General features: G+C 36.6%; 1 protein-coding gene across 2 annotated transcripts in view; it reads right to left on the reverse strand.

Annotated features, from left to right (window-relative positions):
* The window catches only part of LOC136026278 (sorting nexin-29-like), an 80,081-nt gene that overhangs the window by 50,248 nt on the left and 17,315 nt on the right, over positions 1–12,518 (reverse strand). For both annotated transcript variants that reach the window (XM_065702667.1, XM_065702668.1), the window contains exons 3-6: positions 12,372–12,430; positions 5,829–6,074; positions 3,851–4,012; positions 547–772 (exon numbers count right to left, since the gene is read on the reverse strand). In XM_065702667.1, the coding sequence (XP_065558739.1) occupies positions 547–772; positions 3,851–4,012; positions 5,829–6,074; positions 12,372–12,430 (693 nt within the window). The remainder of the gene's footprint in view (positions 1–546; positions 773–3,850; positions 4,013–5,828; positions 6,075–12,371; positions 12,431–12,518) is intronic.

Here is a 12,518-nt window from a genome sequence, read left to right on the forward strand (position 1 = left end):
TGATGAGAAACAAAAGGAACGCCGTCGTTATGCTCCCAAATTGGACGATATTAAAAAAGAAAAATTTTCACATGACATTGCCGTTTATCGAAGATACTACAAAATCATCAGATATTCGTGATAACCGTCATGTCACCACAAATTTTCCTTTATATATATATATATATATATATATATATATATATATATATATATATATATATATATATATATATATATATATATATATATATATATATATATACGTGGCTGATTTCTCGCCCTCGTTTCTTTTTCTTTAATTTTACACCTGCTACTACCAAAAATTGCATAATGGCATATGGATGTCTTTTTGATTGAAAGTATAATTCCCTATTTTTCCTAATTTTTAAAGATATATTTGGTTCTATCCGTTTCCAATGAACTTTTTACAACAGTCAGATTCCATTTTTTGGTCATTAGCACTTCCGAAGAAAATTTTTTTATACCAAGTATCAATCTTCTATCAAGGCTGACTGGACCCAAGGCTCAAGGCTTAACGGACTTCAGAAGAAAAATTTCTTTTACCTAGTATCAAACTTTTCAGCAACATCTGTTTCTACGTTTGTATCATAAGATACGCTAGGAACTTCTTCAATATCAACCATTAGCTGCTCAGCCTCTCCCTTCTTCAAAGTGCCCTTAAAATTTCCTTCTTGAGTACCTCTTATTGGAGACAATCGAAGGGGCGAATGTCCTTCACCAAAGGTCATAACTGTTTTTACTGGCTTTTTCTTTGGTTTTTCTGATCTGGCTGTAACAAAATGAGGCCCTATTAGCAACAGAGATATCAAGAACACAACATGAAACGCTCATTGATTCTTACTATCATCTAAGACTGATAAAAAACATGACGAACCAAGAAGAATTATTCGATTTCTTCTCCAGAAGACATCATATGTATTTTCTAAGATCTGGGCCATGATTGCAGTCTAAGGAGTTCCCGTTAAAACCATTTCCCCCGCCCATACTTTTGACTGAGCTAAAGGTATCAATGCCGGTTTCTATTTAGAAACATTTATTTTTTGTAAACAAAGTTTTTCTCATTGAAGTAAAGATCGAATCAGAAACTTAAAATACCAAAAATATATTGCTTCAGAATATATCTAACATACATTTAAGAAAGTAGTCCAAATAAACGGACTGATCATTTACAGGATTACACCGAACCATTGCTATACTGAAAACCAAAATCCACTCTTGAAAATCAAGAACGCTTTATCCTTACACCAAAAAAACCCTCCTAAAACTCTTTATGTTTCTTCTGTAAAAAAAACTATGCACTTTCGTGTTTTCAGCAAAGCGCTAGTTTTGCATAATCCTATAACACATATAGAAATATTACGAGTCGGCTTAATTGCACTTGTTTTTCAGATATATTTAGCATGTGCTGCAAGGCACTAATATTTGAAAATTTCTAGATTAACTGATAATTGAGATAGCTATGAAATAGACACAGTTTAGAATCTATGTTTGATGCTGAATATAACATTCATTTGCGTCATAAATTTAGTTTACGAAGGGGAACTTACCGACAATGTAATTCTTTTGGTATTTCCCTAATCCAGACACTAGTAAAATAATTTCGCATGAAATGTTAGAACCAATATCTATTAAAAAGCCGGACCTGAATTATAGCTCCAGTAGGCACATGCTGCGTAAATGCTGCAGGAAAGCCTTGTTGAAGAAAATTGAGGCCAATTTCCAAGCATCTGTTTTGAAGTTGGAGAGCCACAGCGGTTCGAAAATTTGAAATGGACGGACAATTATTGAGAAGCACAATGAGGAGGAAAGTGGAACTCCACAGCTCAAAAGTCTTATCACAAATGATGCCAGAATAATGATTATCTATTAAAAAGCGTATGCTGTCATACAGCCTCTGAAAACAGTTTGATCAAAACGGGGAGAAATTTATGTAGCAACGTCTAAGTAAATGTGCTGTACTAAAAAACCTAAAAGAACCAAGGACAACGAAAATTTAATCTGATTGCTTGAATTGGTTAAGTGAAAACTTAACCAATTGATAAAGATTAAGTCATTGATTGAGATACACCTTGAAAATTACCATAAATTTAGGGATTCAATTTTTAATGAGATGGACATCAATGTGTAGTTGTGCAGCTTATGATAGTAGCAGATGACAAATTTGAAAAAAAGGCAAGGATATAAAATCAGCGAAAAATATATGGCACGAAATAGCTTAAGAAGGCTTAGCGTTTGAAGGTATAGCTGTCTTTGAAAATCAGCGAATCATTATATGTTTGAATTTTTACGGACGAAAAGTGATGCCATATTTAATATCATTATTTTTCTTATTTACTTTTAACGTGCAACACTGAAGAAAATGCGATTCTCCCATGAAACGACCAAAAAGAATTCATATAAAATATCGATTTTCAGGTATAAATAGACCTAAGATGGGTCCAAGATATAAAACAAATTTCATTTTGATGTCCTTGGTACTTTGAGCTATAGGAATTGGAACACAATAATTTAATCACAATACGCAACTTACAACAACATTTTTACTCAATTATAAAATGAAAAAAGGAATAAGAAGATCCAAAACGAAACTAAAATAAGCAGAAGAGAGAGAATAGAAAAAGTGGTTGGGTTATTTTCACTAATAATTCATTGTGGTTTTAAGCTGCCAGGGACCGACACACAAATACACAATCTGAGAACAAAATTGTTCTACTGCTCCAAAACTCGTTCCAAGAACAATGCGATTAAATCTGTTGAACACTTCGTTTTGAACGCTCCATAGTCAGCTAATAACACCGTATCAGCTTCAATTTTTCTTCGACCGTTAACGTTAGTGGAAATGCATAAGCGAGATAGGATAATTTCACTCGTTGAATGATTTTACTCTCAAGAAAAGAACTGATGTATCGATTTATGATAAAATCACAGTTTTTGTTGATAAGTAATATTAGAGTCATATAGAGTGCCAGCACAGGCCATTCGTAAGAGCCAAATACAAAATGAAGGGATATCTCCAAAATTTTGAGTTATTCCGGAATAAGATAATGTCATTCCCAAGAGAAGAAGAGGAAGAAGATGTCGCTCTCGGGTCGTGAAATGCTAGGAAGCCGGTTTAAATAAGCTTCAATGAGTTGTTTATACTTTAGTGAACCCTAACACACACTAGTATACAATACACGCTTCAAAGATTTGTTTATTCTTTAGTGAGCCCTAACACACATTAGTATATAATACGCTATGTCAGAGTTCCATGGAAAAAACATATAGTTTCTCAGGAGGGGGGGGGGGGGTTAATACATCCAAGTAATGGAACATGGAAGGAGAGTTAGCAGATACCTAAATAAATACAATGTTATTTATTTAATCTAAACTCTGGATTTGTGTAAATATTAGTGTTTTTAAGGATTTTATTCTAGAGAAGGCGGTAGTCTTCAAGAGTAACCTTTGTAGGGATCCCTTTATACCCTCCCATAGGTGCAGATCAAATAAAAGAAACTTGTACAGACAAAACAAATGTAATAATCATCAATCTTAACTTATTTTTGGTACCCACGTTTAAAGAAATGGTGGGAAGGATGTTTTACGTTCACCAAATGCAAATACTGAAATCAGAAAATTGAAAATTTTAACGGAAAGTAGGGAAAAAAATACCAGTTTAACTTTGATTTGAAAACAGCTAAACTATCAGAGTTGGCAACTAAGCTTTCTTTTAAAAATCTTAAAAGCACCAGAAAATGTAGGATCAACAAACTTCGACAATTGTTATGATAGATACAGTACTATCCAGATTTTTATGACCGATTTTTCCAAAAAAAAAAATTGATTTTACCGGTTTTTTTTAACTCACCAGTTTTACTAGGAGACAAAGCCACCGTTGCCACCAATTTATTTAAAGTTTCATCTTCTACTGCGGAGTCTTGAAGTGATAAAAACTTGTTGATGGCCGGTATATGCCTATCCAGTTCGCTTTTATCTATATTGAGGGCAAATAGTATTCCATTTGACAAGGCTGTAACAGAGAGATAATCATTACCACGAACTGTAAGTAAAGCACAACTTACGCTAATAGTTACCATAACTCTAAAACGGAAGTTTTCAAACGATATATAAATAAAAAAAATGTCCGTTTTATCCTGATTCAAACACATAAACTTTGTTAAGTTACAAATAGCAATTAAAACTATAAGGCTTTTGAATAGATTAGGATGGAAGAGGAGCGTGCACAGCCGTGTTGGCCTCGGATGGCTTGTTGCTGCAGTGAATCATTATTATTAGTAGTAGTATTAAAAACTGTTAACGTAAGTAAGTTTAGATAATACCATAAAAAGCCTAAAACTCTTCGAAAGTGATCTGATCTAGATGAAAATTGGACACTCAAATTCAAGATGCTCAAGAACCCTGATAAGAATTTTCAAGCCCCTAACTGTTAAAATGCAAATTTCATGTGATAATATGATCACTAGTGGTGATCATATCAATTCAGTAAACATGAAGGACGTGGCCCCAAACTTCACATTCTAAACCAACGATACTCATCTCCACTTACGGCCCTTCAGCGCACAATGAAGGGTTTGGGTCAGCCGTCCTGTGCTTGAACAAACCCTTCCTGTTTACTTCCCCAGATTTCTCCTGGTACCCAGTTGGACCTAGGTCGACACTGGCTGAGCTTAGAGTGTAACGCCATCGACCCCCATACCAAACCAAATAATCGGTGAGACTAGAACATGAAACTATAGGAATGCAAGTTCAGCGCACTGAACCCTTGACTAGACGGCCAGTGATCGATTTCAAAGGAGTTCGATTGAATCTTAGAGAGGATTTATCTGCTTGTTTCCTCCTTCTGCGCAGATATGTTATGCATTATTCAGAGTAAATTCCCCAATAGCATTAGTTACCAAATGAAAACCAAAGATGTTTGTTTAGAAAATATTTTCTTTCCTCTTACAATATATTAAAAGAATAAACTAAGAAATATAAATAATAAAAACCTTATTATTTAAACCTTAATTAAAAACCGTAAATGCCCCCCGGGGCATAAAAAAAAAGAAAAAAAAAAAAAAAAAGTGGTCACATTGTTCTTTACCATTGCACTGCCAATGATTTTCTCCAGCTTAAGATTCGTCCTAGGCTACTAGATGTTGATCACTACTTTTTACATCAACAGCTGCACTCCGATACACCTCAGTATCTTTTATCGAACCAGCCAGTCTTTGATTTACAATAACATAGGCGATAAGGTTAACCATCTTACCAGAATATCGCGTTAACTTATGGGACATTTTGTGACTAAATACTGTATTGATTATAACTAGATTGTTATACCTAGAAAATTCCAGCTGTCTGAAACAATTACTGTTTTATTTTCCTACGCCAAATTTACCAAGGCTAGGATACTATCCATCCTTGTTTCTAAGAACCTGGACGTTAAAATCCCCAAGAAAAATTCCGTGTTTCTACCTGCGTTCCCATCTATTGTGTTCCTATAGTTGTAAGTAAAGTTCATCAGAGTCACTACCATCTCCATTCATCGGTTCTACAGAGATATATACACCGCCCCCCCCCGAAATTCTTGTCTGAATCATAAAACGTAACAGAATTGCATATATGCAAATTTTTCATAAGTTTGATACGTTTTCTTTTTGTAATCCCCCCGAAAAAAAAATCCAGGGTACTCCCTTTGCCAGTATGTTTGATCTCTCTTTACCCACCAGCTGCATTTGCTCTTATGCAAAAGCTTTAACGCTAAATTATGGGTTTTGTTAGCATTTCTATTTTATGAACTCTTTGCATACAAACAAGACCACCTAGAATACCACCATACCTACCTTCAATGCCACCTAGAAGTTGCTTGATCTTTTCTTTATCTCGAAGGAAAGCGAAATTCTCATATGCATTCGCCAATTTATATTCATCTGAGATTAATAGAGCCAGGTATCGCCCAAGAGAGTGTTCGTTCAAACATGTTCGTAGCCACGCACGTCCCCTTCCAGAGTCGGTAAAGACGTGCTGAAGGATTAAGTAACGTTCCAGTTCGTGTCGACTGAGAAATTTCTTGACGTAGTCCCACAAAACTGAAAGATAAAATGCTAAAATAGGAGCTAATAAAGGTACCAAGAACATCAGAATAAAAACATTATTCTTCATCTGAATCCATCTTAGGTCTAGTCATGCCTTAATATTCCAATTTTTCCTTTGGTTGCTTAAAATTATGAAGTTTTTGGGGCTATACCGCATTTTGGTCAATATTGCCACGTTGACTGCAAAAATAGGCAAGTAAAACTAATTTGCCAAAATTTAACAATACTTTTCATCCGTAAAAATGCAAACATTAGCAACCTATTGGTCCCCAAAGACGTCTAAACTTTCAAAGGAAAACAAGCTGTTTAGTGACATAGGGTCAAAATGAAAATGGAACCTCATAAGATGGGGCAAAGAGTGAAATTTTGAATAGATTAGTGTGAAGGAGAAGCGTGCACAACCGCATCGGCCTCAGGTGGCTTGGTACTGCAGTGATTTTTTAGCAGTAGTAGTAATAACAGTGTGTATAAAACTGACTACAAGGATAGCCTCTTTTGTTTGTCACAAGCATCTGTGACAACATTTGTTGTTATGAATTTTAAAAAAAACTTTCCAAAAAAGAAGTTTTTTCAAAGAAAAGTAAATGATATATTAAATTTAAGGTTAGCAGATATAAATACCTGTTAAAATTCAAACGGGAAATGACAAGAAATTACTATTAAAGAATAAATGAAACCCAAAACGAACAGAATTTAAGTAAACAATCATGGCAAGTCTATTTGCCCTCTGATATCTTTTGCATCTCAAGAAATGAACGAAAGCTTTCAATTTCCAATCAAAAGAGCCCTCTTTAACGTTTGTACGAGCATCAATTCTATAAGAACTATATATGCCCCCAGGGCATTACTTACAACGGCTGCCCTCAGGCCCTAAGGGTTTTGTCGACCTTGGAGTTTTATTATCTGATGCTTGAAAAATTTTCAAAAAAATGGCTATCTAAAAATTTTGTCGCATGGGTTTGGGAAAAAAAAGGGCGTGGGGGGATAGTTACCCTCTGATTTCTTTTTACTCTTAAAAAGTGAACTAGAACTATCAATTTCCAGTCAAATGAGCCCTCTCTTAATTTTGAATGAGCATCCCTTCTATAAGAACGACATATACCCCCATGATCCAACTTAAAACCCCTGCACCCGTGCCCTGGGGGATTGTTTCGACCCCCGGAGTTTTTTTTATATGATTTTTGAACTATTTTTAACGAAATGGCTAACTCAAAATTTATATAACGTGTAATTGGGAAAATAGCGTGAGGGGGCTAGTTGCCCTCAGATCACATTTGACTCTTAAAAAGGGCACCAGAACTTCCAATTTCCAATCGAATAAGCCCCTTGAATAAGCCCAAAGAAAAGTAAATGATATATTAAATTTAAGGTTAGCAGATATAAATACCTGTTAAAATTCAAACGGGAAATGACAAGAAATTACTATTAAAGAATAAATGAAACCCAATACGAACAGAATTTAAGTAAACAATCATGGCAAGTCTATTTGCCCTCTGATATCTTTTGCATCTCAAGAAATGAACGAAAGCTTTCAATTTCCAATCAAAAGAGCCCTCTTTAACGTTTGTACGAGCATCAATTCTATAAGAACTATATATGCCCCCAGGGCATTACTTACAACGGCTGCCCTCAGGCCCTAAGGGTTTTGTCGACCTTGGAGTTTTATTATCTGATGCTTGAAAAATTTTCAAAAAAATGGCTATCTAAAAATTTTGTCGCATGGGTTTGTGAAAAAAAAGGGCGTGGGGGGATAGTTACCCTCTGATTTCTTTTTACTCTTAAAAAGTGAACTAGAACTATCAATTTCCAGTCAAATGAGCCCTCTCTTAATTTTGAATGAGCATCCCTTCTATAAGAACGACATATACCCCCATGATCCAACTTAAAACCCCTGCACCCGTGCCCTGGGGGATTGTTTCGACCCCCGGAGTTTTTTTTTATATGATCTTTGAACTATTTTTAACGAAATGGCTAACTCAAAATTTATATCACGTGTAATTGGGAAAATAGCGTGAGGGGGCTAGTTGCCCTCAGATCACATTTGACTCTTAAAAAGGGCACCAGAACTTCCAATTTCCAATCGAATAAGCCCCTCTGAAGTTTATATGAAAAGTGGTCGGAGGGCAACTAGCCCCCCCCCATCGCGGCTTTTCCCCCCAAATGCATCCGATAAAAATTTGAGATGCCCGTTTTTTTTTTTAAATAGTTCCGATCAAACAACAAAATGCCCAGGGGGCAGGCGGTGTAAGTTATACCCTGTGACATATATTGTTCTTATGTAAGGGGTACTCGTACAAACTTCAGAGGGGGCTCATTTGATAGGTTCTATCAAATTTAAAATTTTAGATGTCTTTTCATGAGTCAAAAGTGATTGGAGGGCATATACCCCCCCCCCTCCAAAAACATACACACCCTCTTTCCCCCCAAATGCATCCGATCAATGTTTTGAGATAGCTAGTTTGTTTCAGATAGTCCAACAATCTGATAAAAAAAAATTCGGGGTCAACATACCCGTCCCTCCCAGAGCCCGAGGGAAGGGTTGTAACTTATGCCCCAGGGCCATGTACAGTTTTTTATAAAAGAGGTGGCCGTATAAACTTCGAAGGGGACTCAAATGATTATAATTTCAAAGTTTTAATTCCCTTTTTAAAGGTCAAAAGTGATCCGATGGCAACTTGATTGATGAGAGATGGCTTATTTGATTGGAAATTTAAAGTTCTAGTTACCTTATTAGCAGATATCAAAAATAATTGGAGAGCATCTACCCCCCCCCCACACACACACAACTCTCTTTTCACCAATGCATCCGATCAAAATTTTGAAATGGTCCAACGATGAGATGACAGACTAGTCGGCTTCAACATAAGCATCCCCCTCTCCCCAGACCAGGGGAACGGCTGTAACTTACATCCAGGGGGCATATAAGGTTTTTATGGAAGAGGTTAGGGGACTCCAATGATTAGAAATTAATTCTAGGTCCCTTTTTTCAGAGGCAACGCTATAACGTTGCCTATAGTAGATACTTCAATGTCTTATTATTTTTTTTTCCAGGGGCACTTCATATGGAAGGGATGATCGTATAAAGGACGCAGTGGGCTCATTCGATTGGAAATTGCGAGTTATAGGGCTTTTTCAAAGTCAAAAGGGATTGGAGGGCACCCCCCCCACAGTTCAAAGATCAGATAACAAAAACTTCGAGGTCTGCAAAACCCCCCAGAGTCCAAGGGAAGGACTTGTAATTTATTCCCTGGGGGCATATATGGTTTTTATGGAAGGGGTGCTTGTATAAACTTCGGAGGGGGCTCATTCCATAGGAAATTGACATATCTAGTTCACTTTTTAATAGCCAAAAGGTATCGGAGGGCAACTAGTCCCCCCACGTCCTTTTTTCCGAAAATATATCCCATAAAAATTTTGAGATAGTCATTTGTTAAAATTAGTTCAAACATCAGATAACAAAACTCCTGGGTTGACACAATCCCCCAGAACCTGAGGGAAGGCGTTGTAAGTAATGCCTTAGGGGTATATATACTTTTTATGGAAGGGACGCTCGTATAAACTTCAGAGGGGACTCATTTGATAGCAAATTGAAAGTTCTAGTTCACTTTTTAAGATTCAAAAGATATCGGAGGGCAACTAAACCCTCCCCACGCCCTTTTACCCCAAAACCAACCGATAAAACTTTGAGATAGACATTTTGTTAAAATTAGTTGAAAAATCAGATAACAAAAGCCCCAGAGCCTGGGGGCAGACGTTACAAGTTATAACCAGGGGCATATATGGTTCTTACGGAAAGGGTGTTCGTATAGACTTCAGAAGGGGCTCATTTCATAGAGATATTTAAAAGTTCTAGTTCACTATTTAAGAATAAAAATAGATCGGAGCCCCCGTGTTCTCTTTTCCCCAAATGCGTCTGATCGAATTTTGTATTTAATTCGATCAGATTCTTTAGAACCCGGGAGCAAATGTTGTCAGTTATGTCCCAGGGGCATGTAAGGTTTTTATCGAAGGGGTGGTCGCACAGCCCCCAAATAGATTCCATTCCCTCTTTCCCCCAAATAGATCCAATCAAAATTTTTAGATGGCCATTATGTCCAAAATAATCAAAAGGTGAAGTAATTAAAATAAATATACCTTAGGGATTAACAAAACCTCCCACTGCACAAGGGGTTGCAAATTATTGCTTGTGGGTTGTAATTTATTGCAGTGAACAGCTTGCAAGTTATGCACTGCCCATGTCCACTGCCCATATATAAGGTTTTTATCGTTAGACTTAGGAAAAGGCTCGATCGATTTAAATCGGAAGTTCTAGCTCTATTTTTAAAAGTCAAGCGTAATCGGACGGTAATCGATCCCCCCCACGCCCTTTTTTTTTATAAATGCTTCCGATCAAAATTTTGAGATAGCCATTTCGTTCAAAATCCTCCTAATGTCAAATGGCTATGGTTCCGGGGTTGACCACACCCCAGCCCTGGGGGAACCTGCCTTTGACGGCAGGTCAAAAAGGAGGATCTTTGGCAATTTGTCATCCATCATCTGCAGACCGTACTCTAGCCATCTCAACCTTTCTTTCATTATAGGGCTAGGAAGCGGAATTGAACCACACTTTTCGTATAACTTACTGTTAGAGATACGGTCAGTCAGTCGGGTACCTATACGATCCGTAGGTGATTTCTCTGGAAAACCTAGCAAATCTTCATCCGTCTTTTGGAGCGCCCATGCTTCAGAACGTACTTTTGTCATCACTGTAGCTTCCAATATTCTAATCATGGTTTGCAGGCTTATATTCCTATACTTGCAAACTTTTTTCAACTGTGAAGAAAACACCCTGGCTCTTGGCTATTCTACTTTTAATATTTTCACTGCTTCCACCATCTTTACTAATAACACTACCCATGTAAGGAAAGCTTTCCACTTGGTCGACATTTTTGTAAGTGGATTTTCAAACAGTTCGTGGTAACGAACTGTTTGAACGCCCCGCTCTTTACTCTAAAGTTTTTTGCTGTTTTAAGACGTAGAGTTAAGAGAAAGAGTTAAATTTCAGTGTAAAGAGCGAGGCGTTGAGGAGGAAAAGCCCCTTTCATATACGGAGTAATTTCTGTTCGTTTTAAGTTTTAAGGTTGCTCCTTACTTTCATTTAAAAAAAATTGTTTTTTTTATTTAATATATTTTAAAAATCAAGTGACAAGCACTGAATGCCCTACATGAAGTACCACAGATAAATATCTAACTGCTGGAGCGCAAATTTGGAAAATTCAAACAGCCAGCCCTTAAAATATAAATGAAAATATGACCACAAAGCCTTATATAAGATATTTTCCGTCTCTTGAATATCTACAGGTAAGATATTTTCTGTCTCTTGTCATTTTATATCTTTCTGGGCTCTATTCACTTGTGAAAGAACAGGTATTTTGTTTAAGGGTATTTTGCTCTCCCTGTACTGTAATGGGAAAATAATAAATCCATTTTTGATCAAAAATATTTCTGGAAAAGTTACTGGTATGAATAGAGGATGAAAAAATAGCTACGAACTGTTTCATGATCTTCAGCCTGTGTTTTAGTTCTAATTTTTAGTTTCTTGTTTTACATTATTTTTGTCCTCTGTTTAACGTATTTGGTATCTATTCTATACCATGAATGTCAAACTTCCTTTAAATTCCTTCTAATGATGTCTTTTCAGCCCAATCGTGGACGACCTGCTTTAGTTTGGCCCGAGATGGCTGGCAAACAAGCACACTATTTGGTAATCTCCGAGAGTTCATGTATGGTTACCACACAAACTTGTAATCACAGCCGTATCCAGGGGGCGGGAGAGGGTTACCGGATTTGATCACCGCAGTGCGGGGCCCACACACCCGAAAATTTTGCCCGACTCGTAAAAAAGTAAAAAAAATACATATAAACGAATTTTTAATGTGTTATTCAAAGTCTTTTACGCACCCCCCTCCCCAGAAAAAAACCCTGAATATGCCCTTGCTTGTAACATATAGTTATCTTTATTTACTCGATTGAAAATGTACTGAAACCAGATTGTCTAGAACATTTCACAACACATTGGGTTAATTCACGAAAATCTAGGAGACGGGAGAGGGGAAAATGCATTTTTCAAAGTCCATGGGAGAGGGCACTTTGGTTATTTTTATAATGAAAATAAAAAAAGGCATTTTTCAATGAAAATATAAAAAAGGTACTTTGAACTTCTGTGGAGGGGGCAGTAACACTTTAGGGGCAAATAAACCATCTCCCCTCAACTGACTCCATTGTTCTAAATATGAATTATAATAGTCTTACCTGGTCCAGAAATGTTCGATGGACCAAACACTATCGAATTGGCAAACTCACCAACTTGCCTACAAAGAAATTTAATAAACTTTTGACCATAATATGTTTTAATGGCCTAGTATATAAATTTTCATTTGAACCAGTGTTACTGAGAGT

The sequence above is a fragment of the Artemia franciscana genome, chromosome 4 (genome assembly GCF_032884065.1).
Source record: "Artemia franciscana chromosome 4, ASM3288406v1, whole genome shotgun sequence".
Classification (NCBI taxonomy): domain Eukaryota; kingdom Metazoa; phylum Arthropoda; class Branchiopoda; order Anostraca; family Artemiidae; genus Artemia; species Artemia franciscana.